This window comes from Mucor mucedo, assembly GCF_025094135.1.
Source record: "Mucor mucedo strain NRRL 3635 chromosome Unknown EV154scaffold_323, whole genome shotgun sequence".
Classification (NCBI taxonomy): Eukaryota; Fungi; Mucoromycota; class Mucoromycetes; order Mucorales; family Mucoraceae; genus Mucor; species Mucor mucedo.
Genome location: NW_026252607.1, coordinates 645 through 19050, shown reverse-complemented (window position 1 = coordinate 19050; position 18406 = coordinate 645). Strand labels below are relative to the sequence as shown.

The 18406-nt window shown below is 35.8% G+C and overlaps 8 protein-coding genes across 8 annotated transcripts; 3 read left to right on the top strand and 5 right to left on the bottom strand.

Annotated features, from left to right (window-relative positions):
• Window positions 1-985: 985 nt before the first annotated feature.
• On the bottom strand, window positions 986-2561 carry EV154DRAFT_534264 (uncharacterized protein). Its single transcript, XM_051604021.1, has 5 exons — window positions 2502-2561; window positions 2176-2448; window positions 1780-2105; window positions 1319-1724; window positions 986-1260 (listed from the first exon to the last, which is right to left on the bottom strand). The coding sequence occupies exons 1-5, from the start codon at window positions 2545-2547 to the stop codon at window positions 1016-1018; spliced, it is 1296 nt and encodes a 431-aa protein (XP_051449987.1). The 5' UTR covers window positions 2548-2561; the 3' UTR covers window positions 986-1015.
• A 134-nt stretch (window positions 2562-2695) lies between these two features.
• EV154DRAFT_608343 (proteasome regulatory subunit C-terminal-domain-containing protein) lies at window positions 2696-4633 on the top strand. The gene is made up of 7 exons (XM_051607680.1): window positions 2696-2843; window positions 2913-3062; window positions 3116-3156; window positions 3209-3328; window positions 3384-3520; window positions 3604-4016; window positions 4082-4633. Exons 1-7 carry the CDS (start codon window positions 2735-2737, stop codon window positions 4594-4596), a joined length of 1485 nt encoding a protein of 494 aa, XP_051449986.1. The 5' UTR covers window positions 2696-2734; the 3' UTR covers window positions 4597-4633.
• A 273-nt stretch (window positions 4634-4906) lies between these two features.
• Window positions 4907-5980, bottom strand: EV154DRAFT_433157 (uncharacterized protein; the record flags this gene model as incomplete). Its single annotated transcript, XM_051596721.1, has 4 exons — window positions 4907-5231; window positions 5291-5666; window positions 5723-5826; window positions 5880-5980. The coding sequence occupies 4 exons, from the start codon at window positions 5978-5980 to the stop codon at window positions 4907-4909; spliced, it is 906 nt and encodes a 301-aa protein (XP_051449985.1).
• Window positions 5981-8040: 2060 nt separating this feature from the next.
• Window positions 8041-9926, top strand: EV154DRAFT_534255 (major facilitator superfamily domain-containing protein). Its single transcript, XM_051604020.1, has 8 exons — window positions 8041-8568; window positions 8645-8657; window positions 8710-8764; window positions 8833-8909; window positions 8977-9277; window positions 9346-9447; window positions 9508-9606; window positions 9665-9926. Exons 1-8 carry the CDS (start codon window positions 8084-8086, stop codon window positions 9913-9915), a joined length of 1383 nt encoding a protein of 460 aa, XP_051449984.1. The 5' UTR covers window positions 8041-8083; the 3' UTR covers window positions 9916-9926.
• A 461-nt stretch (window positions 9927-10387) lies between these two features.
• On the top strand, window positions 10388-10938 carry EV154DRAFT_488964 (uncharacterized protein; the record flags this gene model as incomplete). Its single annotated transcript, XM_051599221.1, has 2 exons — window positions 10388-10507; window positions 10570-10938. The coding sequence occupies 2 exons, from the start codon at window positions 10388-10390 to the stop codon at window positions 10936-10938; spliced, it is 489 nt and encodes a 162-aa protein (XP_051449983.1).
• Window positions 10939-11133: 195 nt separating this feature from the next.
• On the bottom strand, window positions 11134-13768 carry EV154DRAFT_572563 (FAS1 domain-containing protein; the record flags this gene model as incomplete). Its single annotated transcript, XM_051606346.1, has 5 exons — window positions 11134-12293; window positions 12350-12766; window positions 12822-12929; window positions 12983-13234; window positions 13297-13768. The coding sequence occupies 5 exons, from the start codon at window positions 13766-13768 to the stop codon at window positions 11134-11136; spliced, it is 2409 nt and encodes an 802-aa protein (XP_051449982.1).
• A 1144-nt stretch (window positions 13769-14912) lies between these two features.
• EV154DRAFT_488962 (uncharacterized protein) lies at window positions 14913-15723 on the bottom strand (the record flags this gene model as incomplete). Its single annotated transcript, XM_051599220.1, has 2 exons — window positions 14913-15375; window positions 15623-15723. 2 exons carry the CDS (start codon window positions 15721-15723, stop codon window positions 14913-14915), a joined length of 564 nt encoding a protein of 187 aa, XP_051449981.1.
• A 723-nt stretch (window positions 15724-16446) lies between these two features.
• On the bottom strand, window positions 16447-17932 carry EV154DRAFT_534249 (phosphoesterase family-domain-containing protein). The gene is made up of 7 exons (XM_051604019.1): window positions 17771-17932; window positions 17353-17704; window positions 17251-17302; window positions 17166-17197; window positions 16995-17104; window positions 16841-16940; window positions 16447-16785 (listed from the first exon to the last, which is right to left on the bottom strand). Exons 1-7 carry the CDS (start codon window positions 17912-17914, stop codon window positions 16568-16570), a joined length of 1008 nt encoding a protein of 335 aa, XP_051449980.1. The 5' UTR covers window positions 17915-17932; the 3' UTR covers window positions 16447-16567.
• Between the last annotated feature and the right edge of the window lie 474 nt (window positions 17933-18406).

Here is an 18406-nt window from a genome sequence, read left to right as displayed (position 1 = left end):
ATGAATTAGGGAAACTAAACATCTAAAATGATAATTCTGAATTATAACTTGATTTTAATTGTAAACTATTTGTAAAATAATGAAAGACTCCAAAGGAAAAAAAAGAAACATCTTAAAGAAACCTATTGTGGCTCAGTTATTTATATCTGCTTTAACCTCACCATCAAATTTTTTTTTAAAAAATATGAGTATTGCACAATTGTCAGACCATCTATAAAAAACGAGAACAGATCTTGCAAACGCAGGGATTCCAAATCGTTGATATTTCATAGTTTTCATTTTATCATCCGAATCCTCGTCATTTCATTCTCTTTTTTTTTTTCATGCCATTTATAGGCCGTGATAAGGATAATTGCCAGCATAGCCGATTTCGTTTTATTCTTATAGTTCCCTTACAGAAGTACAAGAATCTCGATTCATAAAGATTATGATACATATACCCCTAGACTCAAGGATCCGCCAAGTTGAACAATAACTGCTACCCTGGTATCCTCTCCGTATATCCAATTTCAACAGTGCCCTAACCCTCAGACGTATGTGTATACTAAATCTCGCTATCTGTTGTAATCCTATATTTCTACTATCGATAACACACTGCTTCTTTCACATATGATTATTCCTGGCTCAAGATAGTTGGGTGTGTAATACGGTCATTCCGAGTGAAAGATTGATTAAGTAATAACAGTGGATCCCCTCGTCGTCAGATGATAAATCCAAATTATTCTGATAGGTGCATATCCTGTCCTTTCTCGGCTTAATCTTCATCGTATTGTTCATGGTCATGATCTTCAAGTTCGTGAGACTATGCGCTTGAAATAATATCTTTGCATTCGGTTGTTATCACTACACCTTTGTTATCAAAAAGATAAATAAATGTCCAGAACTGCTGACACTTTGTATATTTCGAATTCAACACCTATCGTGAGGAGTTTTTGATGTTTTACTTATGTAGAATAAGCTTTTACCAGGAAACATTTGAAAATTATACGGCTACAACATTTATTTTATTTGATTTTTAAATTAGGTCTGCAATGCGATCAAGCGTATATTCTTGCTCTCCTTCATCTCTACTTCTAATTAACAATGGCTCGTCAGTTTCATTTAACAGCAACTTAACATAACTTAGGTCCTGAAGAAGTTCGTGCTGGTTCAAGGTCAATTTATTGTCGCATAAGTCACACAAGAGTTTGACATCTGGGTGTGAATAAATTGCCTCTTGTTTCAAACTTTGAGAAATACAGCGGGCTCTTATAAGATCATCTAAAAAATCAGAATGTCATTATGAATACGTGCTTGCAGCAACAGCTCAGAAACTTACCAATTTCAAGCGACAATAATAACGCAGTAAATGTGTACCAGACATCCGAATTGAGTAATAGGTTCACTTCCACCATACGATGGTCTAAACCCTCCAATGATTCATATACTTGATTCATCATGTTGTAAAAATAGTTTACTGGAAACTCTTCTAGCTTTTCGAACGGTGTAATAAGAGAACACGTCGCATATAATACGAGAGCAATGTTTTCGGATGGCACATTGTCATATGTATGTTGTTCCTGGGCAAAAAGATTACCAGCTTCATTCAGTATAGTTGTAATTGAGTTGTTAATGTCTGCCAATGCTGGAGCCGGTTTGGTTCGATTTCTTTCTCTAGTCAGGTATTTCGCAGCTAATGTGTCGCACGCACTTAATAGTACGGATGTTGATAATCCATGTAATCTCTTTTAATGCGTACCGTTAAGCATTTGAGCTGTGAAAGTTCTTGTTTTCACTTACCTTGGCAATGTCAAGCAACTCGTTCTTTTCTAACTTCCATTTACCATCCAACGCATCCAAATATATAGATCTAGACTCATCCAGTTCCTGATAGATGCATAATAACCGCGCTAAAGCTAGCCGACTGCTATATAAAAATGAAGTAATTTGAGCTGAAGAAAACTGAGTGGGAGGCGAAGCGAGCAACAAGTTGATTATTGACTTCAATGCTTTTTCTACATATTGAGGTCGCTTTAACGAAAACAGTAGTTGTGCTTGATTCCAATAGATCGTGAGCGATGTCGTAGGATCAGCACTCGCAGCAATTTCTAGTTGGCTAAGCGCATCTATACAGAGGAAAAAAACAGGGACGGTAAGTGATGAATGCCCTTGGTTGTTGTTCGTTTTTTATTATACCTTGAACTTGTGGGTTGACAGGAATACGGGAGACTCTTGCTGTCTTTGCAGGTTGTGCTTTTGTTTCATTGGCAATATGCTTGGCACTTTTTAGATGGTTGGCAAAAGTAGGTTCGTTGCTGAACTTTTTTTTACATGGTTTGCAATACAGATCGACCTCAGGTTTCTTGAACGATATGGGGTTGGATTTAGAAGATGTGCTGGGTTTGTCTACTATTTCAACCGACAACTTAGGTAGATCGTAGGATAACAAGCTATTTACAGGTTTAAAAACTTTTGTGTGTTTCAGTATTCAAACATTGTAAGAAAACGAGCAGTCGGCTTACTATTGAAGGCTTGGGTATCTAAGTTGGCATCGTATAAGGGCAACATGGCGAGTAAAAAAAAAGGAAGACAGAAAAAAAACTAAGTCAGTCAGTCACGGATTGTTATTAAACACCCGCTCACCAATGAATGAATGACATCATGAGATTAAGGCTTTTGGACGCGCAATCGACTTGAATTTTGCAGCTTTGTATTTCTAATTTTATTTTCTTTCTTTACAAAGCACATATCAAAAATGGCTACCAAAGAACAAAAGCAAGACAAGAATGACCAGGTTGAAGCCATGGATATTGTTGAAGACGAGGGTGCTAAACAAGAACGTCTTGTAAAGGAGACAATTTCAGGTAACTAAATTGATGAAGCTACACGTAATAGATAAAATAAAAATTAATACTTAATCGAACCACAACTAGAAATCAAGCGTAACTTCACCTTACTGGAACGTGCGGTTGACACTATTGAAGCTAGATTTACAACACGAGTCTTAAGAACATTACCTTCAATTAGACGTCGTTTAACTTCTGATATTCTTGCTCAAGTGATCTCGGATTACTTTGGTCCCAGTAAGTTTTTTCGCTTACCAACCTGATACTGAGTATACTAACGCATTGCCTAGACGACTCTCAAAAGACTGAACTTCTGAAGTATTTGAGCGAAGTAAGTGATTTATGACGCGTATATAACGGTAGTTTAACCCTCTCTTTTTTAGATTGAAAAGCCTACAACAGAAGAGGACGTAGAGAAGAAGGGATCTGTTTTACCTGAAGTCGACATTTATCTTCACTTAAACGTATTGATCTATCTTTTAGATAAAAATGAGATTGCAAAGGTAAAACTTTATAATTGTATAAAAAATAGAAATCCATACTTAATCTAAAAGACAGGGTCTTGAATTAGCAAACAAGACCGTCGACAGAATGAATGTTATGAACCGTAGAACAATGGATCAAATCGCCGCCCGTGTATACTTCTATCACGGTCGCTTCCATGAATTATCCAACAAACTTGCTGAAATTAGACCGTAAGATGAATAGAGAGACAACACGAGAAAGTGAAAGGGGGAAATATAGAATCGTCGTTGTATATTAATATTCTTTATAATAGTGTTCAGTTAGCAGCACATAGAACCGCCACCTTAAGACATGATGATGAGACTCAAGCAACATTGTTGAATTTATTGTTGCGTAATTATTTCTTCCATAACCTCTATGATCAAGCCGATAAACTTGTTTCCAAAAGCACATTCCCTGAGAAGGCAGGCAACAACCAAGCTGCTCGTTATGCTTATTATCTTGGACGTATCAAGGCACTTCAACTCGATTACACCTCTGCCCATACGTATTTGACACAGGCCATCAGAAAGGCTCCTCAAAATAACGTTACAGCCGGTTTCCAGCAAACTACCAACAAATTCTTTATTGTTGTTCAACTTTTGATGGGTGAAATCCCTGAAAGATCTCTCTTTAGACAACCTATTTTGAAGAAGGCTTTGGTGCCTTACCTCGCTATTACTCAAGGTAAGACTTAATGGTCTGGATATTTGAATAATAGCGGTATATTTATCTTCTTAAACGTTTTATAGCTGTTCGTGTTGGTGATCTCAACAAATTTCAAGAAGCATTGGCTCAATATGACGCTATCTTCAAAAAGGATAAGACGTACACCTTGATTCTTCGTCTACGTCACAATGTTATTAAGACTGGTATTCGCATGATCAGTCTTTCTTACTCCAAAATTTCATTGAGAGACATTTGTATCAAACTTCATTTGGATAGTGAAGAAGATGCTGAATTTATTGTTGCAAAGGCAATTCGTGATGGCGTTATCGATGCCACTTTGGACCACTCGAAGGGATTCATGAAGAGTAAGGAGATTGTTGATATCTACAGCACTAATGAACCTCAAAACGCTTACCATCAACGTATCAACTTCTGTCTGAACCTTCATAATGATGCTGTCAAGGCAATGCGTTTCCCTATGGATGCACATAGAAAGGAGCTGGCTAGTGCTGAGGAAGCAAGGGAGAGAGAGAGAGAGCTTGCTCAAGAAATCGCAGAAGGTGATTTGGATGAAGATGATGAAATGGGCGATTTTTAAATAAAATAAAAAGGAATAAATAAAATGTTAAAATGGAGTTAATCGTGGTGTTTATATTTTATTTAAATTAGTTGTGTGTGTGTGTGTGTGTATTTTAAGAACTCTTAGCAGCGGTAGGCTTCTTCTTAATGTATAAACAGCCAATGTCAAGATATGTACAGATTTGTTGAATAACACCTCTTGCCAAGTCATAATACACATACGCAGCAAGAACGACGTATACCTTAATGACGAACCTATGGTCGACAGGAATAAATCTAAATAGTGCAATAGAATTAGATGATATACACACGTACAGAGATTTAGGTACTTACTCTTCAATAAAAGATTCAGATTTAGCAATCAAATAACCTGAAATCAATAAAGCATTGACAGGGATGTTTATATAAGGGAAGCTCAACTTGGAGACATGAGCAGTAATCATAAGTCCAACCTGATGACCAAAGATCAAGCCAAAGAAAAAAATAAAGACAGCAAGATGATCAGTGACAATATCAGGCCAGATACGCATCCATTTGTAAGTCCAGAAGCACATGTTAATGAATGGGGCAAGACCGAGTGTAGCCTTTACAATTGATCCATCCTTCTTGGACATTTCAGTAGGCTGAAGCTTAACATGGATGACATTATACAAACTATTTAAAATATTAACCCAACTGCAGTATGTATACATGTTTGTTTGCATTATACTTACGCTGTGACGATATTAATGAAAGTGACGGAGCCACCAAGAACAATAAGCACATGGTTTAATTGCAATGAACCGATGAGTTGTGTAACTTCGTTGAGTTCAAAGATAGAAGAAGGAAAAAGTTCATTTACACGAATCATCCAAACCGCAGGACCAAAGTAACCAGAGATCATGTGAACGCCACACAACATTAATACGCCTTCTACAGGCCCACTAAAGTGACCTAAATACAAGATACCGGTGTGATACTCTTCCCATGTAGATAAGTAAAAGTTACCAAGACTGGCAGCACAAGAGATAACTGTCCACCAACTTTGACCGAGATATGTAGAAGATGCCCAAGTTAAAGCCCCTAAAGTCGTATTTAAAGCATCACAACCTAAACCCATCACATATTAATATACTTGCTTTCTTGTGATTCATATCCCCACTTACCATGATCAAATAATTCACCCAATGGTCCAGATGTTTGTGTACGTCTTGCTTGTTTTCCATCAATAGCATCCAAAGATTGATAAATGAACAATCCAATACCAAATCTATTGCATTATGTCAATAATATCATTCACTCTTAATCCCTTTGTGCACTTACGTTGAATATACCCAGTTAGGGCATTCACCCAGGGTAGAGGTATAATAAAATAAGGTTATAATATTGATACCAACAGTCAAAAGACCTAACAAGGTAATCATATTGGGGCTGTTCAACAAAAGTTAGCATGGCAATTGACCATTACAAAAAGAAAAACTTACGCCATCCATAAGGGAAAGATCTTTACAAGGTTGGTCCAGTATGGTCCTAATATATATCTTGACACTAAAGACTTATCAACACCGCCATATTTATAAAGGTGTAGGCCTTTGAGGCTTTCTTCGGGAATGTATTTAGTCATTTTTTTTTTTTCTATAAAAAAAAAAATTGTAAACAAGAAACAAAATTTAAAAGGGGTTTTTAAAAATTGAAATATACGCGCTAGAAAGCGGACAACGAACTCCAACTGTTGTCTTTTTTTTTTCTTTGGGGTGACCCTTCCTTTTACATATGATATTGAACTTTTGGCTAAAAACTCAGGTTCTTCCCAATGTTATAGCAACTCCTAGATGTGTAGTTTTATTTAATAATGTATTATGTGACATTATCAAGCAAATATATTTAAGTTTCAGTGCATCTACGTAATAATGACGTTACATTGAAATAAAAAATAGTTTTAAAGCCAAAATATCGGTCAAAGTCCGGATTGTCAAATGATTCATCCGCATGTCACTGTGGTATCACATCATCACCCCCATTTACTTGATCAAGTGTTTTGTGTGTACAGGACTTGGTAATCTGTACACATACAATAAATGCTTGCACTTTCGACGTTACATAATTGGGGCTGAACTAATTGATTTGCAGCTTCGGACCCACTTTACATAATTAAATGTTGGAAATTCACGATAGCATGTGGCAATTACAAAAGTTTTTTTATGGTGTACAAAAAGCAGGCACCTTCCGTAGGTACCGGAATATAGTTCCGAAATTTTTTTGTGACAAATTGTGCAGGACTACAGACATCTTGCTCTAACAGCAATATACGATGAGACTAGTGTCTGAACTTTCCGATCTTGCGTCAATTCGAACAAAGCTCGAACCAAGTTTTTGTACTCGAGCATGCGCCACCTTTTTTAGATTCGAGCGATCTTTGAGCGAGCATCCACTTCTAATTCAAGGCTGCAAAAAGGACGGACAATAACATTTTCTATTACAAAATACTCTCAACTTAATTATCCAGTCTTCTCAAATAAATGATACAAAAATTTAAGTTAAACCTGATTAAGCCGAACATTTGTACTGGTTGTACTTATTAGAAACTATCAGTAAGCTTTCTTGGTTATAGGATCCTACTCATTCACACTTTACTCTGTGTATTACAGTGTACGCCGTAGTTTATTATACCTTGTGAAAGTTCTCAATTTTATTCTTATTAATTCGTATTTCACGTTAAATCGTATTTTAATAGATTATACTTAATAATCATAACTTTCTTCAATTAACATCACTTTGACGTGCATTTTGTGTAATAAAAAACGCGAGCTTAAGAAAATTTGAGCGAGCTTCGACTAGAACACGATCGAAGCTCGCTCGAGAGTTTCGATCTTCATTTCGAACACTAGATGAGACTTATTTATCTGCTCTTCATTTTGAAGAATTCGATCATCGTATTCTTGATCTCCCGCTTTCTTTACATACATAGGTCTTCAAGTTATACAAAAAACAATTGCACCCCAAAGTACTGTTGTTGCGTTTCAGCTTCTAAGGATATCTGGCAAGCCCATGGAGAGCATTCATAGTGAAACTTTATAAAGTTCTAAATTATATCTAGAACATGATGATGAGTACGTGCCGCTATTCGTTCGTAAAGAAAGAAATGGGCAAAAAAGATGTTACATTACAACAAATGTTCTTCTATTCCTGCAAAATTTCATAAAGTGCTAAGGAACAGCGAGCATTATGGATTATCAATATTATTTAACAAAAGGGAGTTGATCGAAATGAGTGCATTTTAAGATTAGACGAACGAAAATAATCACGTGATTCAAAAAAAGCATGGCATGTAAAATAGCATTACTACAAACACGAAGGTGTAGATATTGCCTTGAATAGCCACGAATGGGGATAAGGAACAACTGGGTTTGAAAAGAAGCATATCATGCATTAACTCCCCAACCCTTATACATTGTAGTAATATAAGACTCTTTTGTCTTTTTAAATTTTTTTCTCTTTTTTCTTCTATTTATTCACTAGCTGTAACTATGACGAGTAGCACACCAATAAAGACAGCATATGATGAACGCATCGTAGAAAAGAATAATGATACGACTAGTATTTCGTTAAGTAACAGATCAATTGGGGAAGAACATGTTTATTTTGAAGATAAAACCAGCCTTTCGGCTTGGTTACAAACAGCAGTTTGTGTAGCTGTGAATGGTTGCTGTGCAATTATGTGGATGACATCCTCTAGTGTACCTGCTGTTATGTCGGAATGGATGGGTACTTCATTAACTCAACTGAATTGGCTTTCTAATGCTTCAGCTATTTGCAACACGTTATTTTCGTTACCCACAGCTTGGGTATATGAAAAATACGGTATCAAGAATTCGATTATAGTATGCGCCGTATTTAATGCTATTGGCTGTTGGATACGATGTATTGCTATTGTTGTACCAAATGACAAAAAGTATACGCTCATCATGCTAGGACAGCTTGTTTCAAGTATAGCTGGACCATTGGTTTATAAGTAAGCGCTCATGTTACTTTATAAAAATAGCCTCAAAACTGATAATCGCACCACAATTTTTTTTTTAAAAAAAAAGTGTTGCCGCAAAGGTACACGCGATCTGATTAAGTTACATTCCACAGTTACTTATCCAATAAAAAGCTTGTAGCTCTTTGGTTCGCTCCTAAAGATCGTGGCATTGCCAACATCATTTTATGTAAAGTATTAATACGATCATAAAAGTTGTCATTATAATTTACTTACATGCAATACAAATATATACAGCTATCCAGATCGGAATGGCTCTTGCTCCTCTTATACTTCCTATCATTGCTCCTAATGTACAAGATGTTCCAAGAATGGTAAGAGATATCAAAAAGTAAAGGGTATTACACACATTATCTCCTGATTATTTCTATACATACACAGTTGATAATTGTTGCAAGTTTTGCTACTGTATGTGCACTCCCAACATTTTTCTTACCGAGTAAACCTAAAAATCCTCCATCTGCAAGTGCTATGTTAGATCGAACACCCTTTTGGAAAGGTGTAAAGCAGGTATGTAAAAACATGCAATTCTGGTGGGTTGCAACCCTTGCATCTGTAACTATTGGCATGGTTTTTACCATTTCGGTCCTTGTAATCGAAGCTATAACACCATATGGGTACACTGATCAGCAGGCAGGATTATGTGCATCAGTTATTGTCATCAGTGGATGCTTTGGAGGAGGTAAAAATTGACAAAAAAAAACAGATATGGGACATATATTAATACGTGATGCGTATCGAACATGTTAGGACTCACGGGGTACTGGCTCGGGAAGAGCCCACAACACTTTATGCTGATAAAAACCTTTACACCCCTTGTTATTTTCACGTACGTCATGTATAAGTTCGAATGTAAGTCTTTTAATTTCTCTTTAGAATAAGTTGTATTAATCATTTTTCCACTCCATGTAGTAATTCCTAACGCATTTCCAACTGTTTTAATTGCTTGCATTTTAAATGGATTTTTCTCTTATGCATTATTTCCTGTATATTTAGAGCTTGCTAGCGAGAGTAAATTAAGTATAAATTTTAGCTATCAGATACACCCGTTCTTATGTTTTCTTTATAGTCACATACCCAGTATCGGAATCCATTAGTTCTTGTATTATTTGGAGCTTATGTACAATGACCATGCTAATCTTTTCCGTCATTATCGATGCATTAAAAGCCGGACCAGACGCAAATCCCCCAAATAATATGAATACATCTATGCTTGTTGTTCTGGGTATAGTAATTGTAGGAAATTTGCCTAGTATCTGGATTAAAGGGGACTTGAAACGACTACTGATAGATAATAAAAAAAATGGCGATCAATGCTAAATCTCACTACTATACGGAAAACTGAACTGCAATAATAAACACATATTATATAGGGGGTAGGGTTAAGGGGATGGGGGGTGTATAGCAGGAGAGCAATTTTTTCCCTTTAAGTATGATTAAAAGAGCAGCATTTAAGATGAATATTTGTTAGCGCCTTCAATGAAAAAAGAAAAAGCCTAAATCTTTTAAATAACACTCCTTTTTCTTATTTTAGTAATGCCCGTATAGTCACCATATGATGAAATGCATTTTTTTTTTTAATTGGAGATTCCAAAAATACTTTGAGGCACAGATAGCGGGCACTGTACACCTTATCACTTTATTGTTTATTTCAAAAATTATGCATCAAATATAAAATTCTTAATTTCATTGTTTTCCAAGTACAATGAATTAAGTAAGGAAAATTGTTTGAGTAGCAATATATAAAAAAGCCCATTTATGATTTATTTCTCTTCCCTTGAAGATTCGAAATATGGTTCTATTAAAATGGGGATGGGTGCATCAACGTATTGCATTAAGATTTAGACCGACTGTCTGGAAAAAACGCTACTTGGTGCTGACAACCATGTCCATCCATGTGCATAAATCTGAGGTAAAACATAATATTTTTACTACACCACATTTCATGGGTAAACATTATAGAATGCTTTATAGAAAGGTGTGATATCTTCCTTGTTTCCAGATAGTTCACCGGCAGTACATGTGTGGTCAAATTTCATATCAGCCCAAAGCTATACAACCCGAGGTTCTGACCATACATTTATGATAGAGCCCAAAGACCCAACAACGTATGCTCTTAAATTCAAGTGCAGTACATTAGAGGAAAAAGAAAAATGGTTAGAGGCAATCACCGAACAACTGGCACTTACCTCCAAAATTTGGTCTCAAAAAACTACGCCGAAAACCATTTCCCAAACCCCAATAGTATCAGTTTCGGTACTTGATAAATGGCTGGACCAATTATCAATCATTGAAAATGTAGTCGCAGAGGATTTATCATCAATTGAACGGACTAAAATATAGAATCCCTAAAAACTTGGGCACCGTAGTTATATCAATATTAAATAGTCGATTAAACAACTATTTAAATAAACCATTTTTGACGTGTAGGATAATAAGACCTCCCGTAAAGATTACAAAAAAAAAAAAAAGGATATGCTAGTACATTTTATGGTAAAAGGGTACATCTTTGTATTTATTGAATTCACTGACGTATGGTTAGACTCTCAAATTAGCGTGCCCTATATTGTTCACTGCTTGTTCAGCCTCTTCTTCAGCGATGTCGTCGGCTTCGGCCTCCAAGATAGCTACATAACCATCTCTTCTACGCTTATATTTCTTAAAGGCAATAAATCCTGCAAGAGCCAATAAACTGAGGGAGGCAATCCATAAGAAGCTGACAAGGAGAAAAGACCACATCCACGGTAATCCAAATGCTCCTCTTTCAATAGGAAACAAAACTGAATCAATTTCAATAACACCACCACTACGATCACCTGTGCTCACACGCCCCATATCTAATACACGTGCATGATCGCCATAAGGTTGTCCTTTGACTCTAATAATCATGTTATTGCGTCCAACTTGACGAACGACTACTTTATCTTGCTCCAACATCGTTTCAAACACCTCTTCGCCGGACAGAGGGTGCAAGAACCATCTTTTTTTCCCGCTTGATTTTGGTAAAATATGCAATCTGGCAATACGACCTAATTTTTCGGTATCGTTCCAAAGAGATTCCAAATCTATGTTTTTGAATGCTTCGTCCGTTGGCGTTAAGATTAAATAATTATTCAATTCAATGTCTTTTAGGACGCCCGTTCTCTTTAGAATGTCTTGCATTAGATTAGCACTGATACCAGTCAACAAGTTCTGATGTGTGATTTCCACATTATTAGGGATCTGAATATGATCGACTTTGTGTACTACACCATTTGCAACCAAGATATCGGATTTCTTAATCACGCCATGTTCTTCTTTTCCGTCATTGGAGCTGATCCAAACACTACTATCGTTATTGTTACCATTGATGATGAGAGTATCGTCGGTAAGAGTAGTTACTTCGAGAACATCTCCTACAAGGTCTTCATAATAGAGAGGACTCGTAGCAACATGATATTTTAACACTGTTTGAAGATCTGTCTTTCCAGAAGGATGCACCAAATAACGAGCTACAAGACCAAGGTTTTTAAAAGCCTGGTTGGTGGGCACAAATAAGGTGATTGCTTTGCTATCTTTGATATCCTTAATAACACCTGATACGTAAAGTGTGGCAATAAATGTAGATAATTCCAAATCTATAACGAGACGAGTGAATATGTCCAATGGGAGATCAAGTGGATCCGAAACACGGTAAATGACATTTTCATTTATATGTACTAAGGTGGTAGTAGAAATTTAGTCTGAAGAAGTCTGTGTATAAGTCACTACTTACAATCATTTCCTATGACTTGAGAGTGGGTTCCAAATTGGATGGATCTACGTAGATCATATTTGTTACCATCACTAACCCGTACAACAATTCTTTGTGAGTCATCCAGCAGCTGCGATGAGTTGTATTCGGATTTAAGCAGCATTCGGTCTTCCAAATCATCCGACTTCCATGCTCCTTGAAGTAAATGGTAACTTAACCATTGTTTCTTCAGGTTATTTGGAATATCATCTTCATCGATCACTTCATTAGTAGGCGCTAAAATAGTTATATTGGCGCTTTGACTATCCAAAAAGTACCCTAATTCATACTTGTCGATAAGGGATACGAACTTCGTAGCATTTAACCCAAAAAGATATTTTCGCGTATCAAAAACGATGGAGTCCGCGTAAGGTAAATCATCCAATACATGGATTACACCTGTTAGCATGTTTAGTCTCTAGTTTTTCTCTCCATCAGTAAAATAGGTACATACCATTGGCTGCCAATATGTCTCTTTCCATAACTTTTAATCCATCGACAGTAGTATATCTGTTATCACCAGAAACTTTTACTATCAAAGTTTCCCCAGATTCAGTGGTATCTGTAAACCAGTAAGTATATTATCATTATACATTTAACTGCAGGGCAACTTACACGAGGTTTCACCAATAGGATGCCTGTCCAGATAAATTGGCTCTGAAATCACAAGGTATTTAAGTATGTGTTTCAGATCCTGTAAGCCGTACTCAGAAGTCAAGTATTTTTTTTCGACATGATTAAATTTGTCTAACAAGTATTTTGCAGAGATGAAGGTTGTAAAAGGTCTTTCCAAAGCTATCAGCTTGTCCAAATCAGCTCTTTTCATGAGCTCAAACAACTTTTCGTCAAACTCCTTAACAATACTAGCTTTTAATATAAAAATTAAATCAGCACATAGTTTTAGGTTTAAAAAAGAAATTTTTGTTTACACATCATCGGAGGTGGTTCCAAAACACGGTCCACAACATTCATTGTCGTGTTTAAATTGACAAAGACATCACGGTCCTTAATCCTTGCATCGTTAATATGAAAAAATTTCTCCAACTTCTCGGTAATTTTCAACATTTGACCTTTGTTTTCTCTACCGAGGAACCCAGGACGAATGTAGCTTGATTCCAGCAATTGTCCGTTACCCAAATCTTTTGTTTTATAAAGCTTGGGTAGCAAGTGATATAGGATCAATTCTCTGGTCGGTGCTGGACCTTGGTATTTTTCGAATGCGTCATTATCGGGTGCAAAAAATGTACCCGCTTCTATATTGTTGATCATGGGAACCAGGTGCGTTCGTTGTAAATGATAAATCAGAGTTGAGAACTTGGCATCCTCCGATAGTACGTCAATTAAAGTCTTGTAAGCATATGCGTAGCCGCATAGCAGGGTTATTAAGAAAACAAGTTTCATGGTATATGAGAAAGAACAGAAAATGAAAACCCAAAAAAAAAAAAACCGGCATAATACAACTACAACGTCATACAAAGACGGCGTTTAATCCTAAAAGGAACGCTCAGTGTTACTTACCTGTGCGAGTCCTTCCTTGGACACTACATTATTTGCTTTGATCATAAGTTAATCTTAGCATCTTACAATTAGGGATAGTTTGGGAAATTTCACGCTCTTAAGCTATTCAAACAATCCAATGTATGTTTTATAACCATACCAAGTGCTGATCTACATAATATTTTATACTTGTATTTAGATTCTAATCAAAAGGATGTTTGGCGAAGGCAATTTATCGATAGGTTTCTTCCAGCTATTAACTAAATCTACTATCAATGATAAGTGCTATGATTTTTGGATAATGACCAAGTTTATTTGTAAAAATAAAAATAAAAATAAAAGTAAACAAATAGACAGGTTGTGTAATGATAAATAAGTGGATACATCCGTCATTTAGCAACCGAATGATAATTTTTCATAACGGCTTATTTCTTGGTGTTGTAGGTGATTTGATTGGAGCATTCATGTATGTGTAAAGATCTGTGTCCTTTCCAAAATTGTATCCGATATGGCGATTAGAAAGACGATCGTCACTAGTTGCCTATTGAAGACAGAGAAGGCTTATTTTGATTAATATCCGCCATCGTTTTGAAACGCCTACTTCAAGGTCCTCAGCATATCAAAGTCCGTGCTTCTGCGAAACTATCTTCCATCGATGAATGACATGTCTGGTCTACACTAGCTATTTTCTTGCCTGTAGAAAGAACCAGTAAAACTGACACGGCATCCTTGGTTTAATAATTGTTCGTCATTTCAGTTCCAAAAGCAGCAGTTAACCATAACTTGATAGACTATGACGAAACTAGAACATGATTTGTATCTTACTTGTAGCTCTGGAACTTTTACGTTTTTTTATGTTATTTTTTATTATTTTTGATATTTTGCCTTGATCTACAGCTATATACATTAGCACTTTTTATACTCTTTGTAATCCTTGATGTACATAACCAGTTGAAATTTTTTAATTTTGAGGCTAGTTCACTTTTTTAGACAAAATGTAAGAAAATGAATTTTTGGACAAACATTGCTTTTTTTACCTGTAATGATCTTAATCCTTAATTGAAAGGAAAGCATGTTTGATACGGCGATACGATAATGAGAACATATTAGGCTTATTGTTTAGTTTTTTTAGTTTAGAAACCTCTGGTCTTCCTTCGCCTAACCAAATCGCCTTTGAGATTATCATCATATTTCTGGCAGCATTCACGTCCCTTTGCCACACCTTTTCACATTTTTGGCAGCAAAGAACTTTACTACCCTTAAAGCCAGGCGTTTTAATCACCTTCAGGTCATCAAAATAACTTTGACTGTATACTTTGGATGTTTCATATTCGACAATCGTGATAGCGATCAATTCACCTGCAGCTTCGCGTTTTTTTAATGATCTCCACATAACCCCAGTCATGCCCTTCAGCTTAACCAGGTTTTTTCCAAACATTCCTTCCCCAAAGACTACCAGCGGAACCTTAGACTTATCTTCTTCATACGGAAGTGGCTTCCACTTATTTGGCCTTTCCGAACAACAGGATTAACAACAACATAAATATTTTTAAAAAAAGATGGCTTACCTCTGTATTTAATATCTGCTAAAGCCCATAAGCACTTCGAAAAGTTTCTACATTCTACAGTGCATCTATTTTACAATGAACAATTATCGTTAAAACGGACATTTTCAGAACTTAAAAGTCGGATTTTTAGACTGGTGATTTTCATATTTTTTGACAGAGAAATCTAACTTATCGCGGGAAAATGTTTAACCGGGATATATCCAATGGATTTTTATGAATTTTTGCACTGTAAAACACCTCCCGGACATCTTTGGGTCTCCCCACTGTAAATGGCCAATTTTGTTTTGCCATCTGTAAAACATTTTGTGTGAAAAAAAAAATCCGGCTCTATTAGTTTGTGGAGAACTCTCTAATAAAGAATGTAATAGAGCCGGATTTTGGATACCTGTTGAATTCATCGAGGAGATAGAGTTTTTATATTTTTTGAAAAATCGGAGCCAAAAATTGTTCATTGTAAAATAGATGCACTGTATATGATGTTTCTTAATTATTATTTCATATCTGTTGATATAGTGATATTTGGTTTATCTAGAATTCTACCTAAAAAATGGTACAGAAAACATCGCAAAGATACGGGTAGAGTTTCCTTACTTTATTTCCATGAAGCTTGTATATGTAGACGTTTTTAATGTAAGTCTGTTCTTGCATAAATTCAGTTTCATCTTATATATAATGGCGTTTAGGTTTCCTGGGAGAACGACTTCATTTACTGACTTCGGTGTAATTACAGATTCAAATTTCATCAATTAATTTTTTTTTGAACCTTAAACATGACACTCTCTAATCATTTTCAAATGTCATCACAGCAACTTGTTCGGTAGTAATAAATCATTCACTTGTTATTTATCTTTGACAACCGATTTTATTGACGACTTCATAACGCATAGCTTTCCGATGTCCTCGAAATATCTTGACTTTTCTTTCCTATACCTCTGCTTAGTACCTACTTACTCAACAGTCAATCCAAACTTCAAATTCACTGGGGTATTATTGAGGTTTAGATATCAATAAAAATAAGATATAACTGATAATTATTTATTAATTAATAAAAAAAAAGGGGGAGTATAATAGAAAATATGTTGTCATGTGCAGCACCAATTCACATTATCCAGGTTGCAACACCGCCATAATCACATTAGACAGCAGCATGAGTTTGATTGTAAGACTTTCCAGTCATCATACCAGGAAGAAATTCCAAATTCCAAGGTGCATCGGCAATAGAAATGTCAATATTCTTATAATGAAGAGCCTTCTCTGCAAATTTAAATACGTTTGACTCAGTCTTGTTAGTATCACCACGACCCAAATTTCCGAGATCCCAGTTGCGCTCAACCGAATTGAGAGTAGAGTAGTCTATTACATAACTTTTAAACGCTGTCAAAAATGTACCCATGACTTAATTACTTACGAGTATAGAAAGTAGAATCCGTGGTGCCCTTTAATTTTTTGGGGACAGCGCCTAAGAGAAGAGACCAGACTCTGTTTCTAGCGGTCTTCTTAGAATGATTCTGTAAACATAAAAAGATATTAGACGTAATCTTAAACATTATATTTTAACTCACCTCATCAAAGGTGATCAATACGAGGGTTTCTTTAAGGAAATTGGGATTACTTTTTAAGGTCTTTTCATAGAAACCGGCAAGCCAATTACCAGCATAAGAGGCATTCGTATCTACATTTAATTGCGTTTAATTTCCATCATAAAAATCTTGAGCCCCCAACTAAACACTTACCATGACCATCGTTCAACATGTTAGGAGTATAGCTGATAAATTCTGTTAGTTATTGCTGTATTTTTCTATTCTTGAGCACACTTACAACATCCAAGCAGGAAGATCACCAGAGGCAACATCTTTTTGGAATTGATCATCTAAATTAAAGTGGTGAGCATATGGCTTTCTATTCATTTCTTTGTGCTACCTCCAACAATGTTTTGCAAACGAGTGGCATTTAATCCGACCGAATCAAATATAATGGCAGGGTTATGCTTACGAACATATTGTCCTGCTTTATAACCGGTGTATCCAACCGAAGGAATATCTTCTTGGTATACCTTCCAAGCCAACCCCTTGTTTTCAAGCAGATCATAGATGGTACTAACATTAGCAGGGATATTATAGTAGTCATCATTGGTGATACCAAAATTGGATCCGCCACCAGCAGCAACATAGTTAGGCTCGGAAGGATGAGTGATAGCGTTGAAATTATCCAAGAGGATACCTTCCTTAACCAGATCATTAAATCCAGGAACAGCAGAAACATCAGCAAAATCCTGAGTTTATGACAATTAATAAGCAGATGAGCACAACTATAAAAGTATCAAGGAGGAGCTACTTACTTGATTCTCGAACCAAACTTGAAGGATGCGCTGGAAAGCTCTACCCTTGGGATTATGCTTGCGGTTACTGTGGTTATTTTTCTTGGCAGATACAGTAAAGGCTAATAAAGTTAAAGTTAAGATGGAGGAGTATGAGATATACATTTGTATAGTAATTGTTCGATATTAATGAAAAAAAAAATTAGAAAATATGCTGTAGTATTTATATCCTGAATTTATTAATTGCTTTCTCTTAAATCGGGATGGTTACAATCTGTCTTTTTTTTTGTCGGGTTAAAACTTACAGGTGTCCGAATTGTATAAGAATGATTGGTATAAAACAAATAGGATTTTTATCTAGTTATTCATGGTATCAATCAAAATCTCATTACCCAGGAACGTGTACATCTTGTGTAACCATAGCTAATAATGAATTAGTGTGGCACATACAAACTGATCTTAAAGCTACCCCGATATGTTAAATACAACTAAAATTGTAATAATCAGTACAATGGCAGGTAACACATAATTCGCACTTTTTATATTGGTTTTATAATAAACTACTAGTCCCTCAACTTTTTTTTTAGAGTTTGTAAGCATATTTTGTCGTTTTTATTAGCCATTAAAATCATCTCATCTTGGTCCGTGGCAAAGAAT

Bases quoted from the DNA above. Each gene is read 5' to 3' on its own strand.
- EV154DRAFT_534264 (XM_051604021.1), bottom strand. From the start codon at position 2,547: ATGTTGCCCTTATACGATGCCAACTTAGATACCCAAGCCTTCAATA. The intron at 2,449-2,501 runs GTAAGCCGACTG...AACACACAAAAG, and splicing joins AGATACCCAAGCCTTCAATA to TTTTTAAACCTGTAAATAGC. The intron at 1,261-1,318 runs GTAAGTTTCTGA...CTGATTTTTTAG, and splicing joins ATTATTGTCGCTTGAAATTG to ATGATCTTATAAGAGCCCGC.
- EV154DRAFT_608343 (XM_051607680.1), top strand. From the start codon at position 2,735: ATGGCTACCAAAGAACAAAAGCAAGACAAGAATGACCAGGTTGAAGCC. The intron at 3,063-3,115 runs GTAAGTTTTTTC...CGCATTGCCTAG, and splicing joins CTCGGATTACTTTGGTCCCA to ACGACTCTCAAAAGACTGAA. The intron at 3,521-3,603 runs GTAAGATGAATA...TCTTTATAATAG, and splicing joins AAACTTGCTGAAATTAGACC to TGTTCAGTTAGCAGCACATA.
- EV154DRAFT_534255 (XM_051604020.1), top strand. From the start codon at position 8,084: ATGACGAGTAGCACACCAATAAAGACAGCATATGATGAACGCATCGTA. The intron at 8,765-8,832 runs GTAAAGTATTAA...AAATATATACAG, and splicing joins CATTGCCAACATCATTTTAT to CTATCCAGATCGGAATGGCT. The intron at 9,607-9,664 runs GTAAATTAAGTA...TTTTCTTTATAG, and splicing joins TTTAGAGCTTGCTAGCGAGA to TCACATACCCAGTATCGGAA.
- EV154DRAFT_534249 (XM_051604019.1), bottom strand. From the start codon at position 17,914: ATGTATATCTCATACTCCTCCATCTTAACTTTAACTTTATTAGCCTTT. The intron at 17,198-17,250 runs GTAAGTGTGCTC...AGAATTTATCAG, and splicing joins GATCTTCCTGCTTGGATGTT to CTATACTCCTAACATGTTGA. The intron at 16,786-16,840 runs GTAAGTAATTAA...GTTATGTAATAG, and splicing joins GGATTCTACTTTCTATACTC to ACTACTCTACTCTCAATTCG.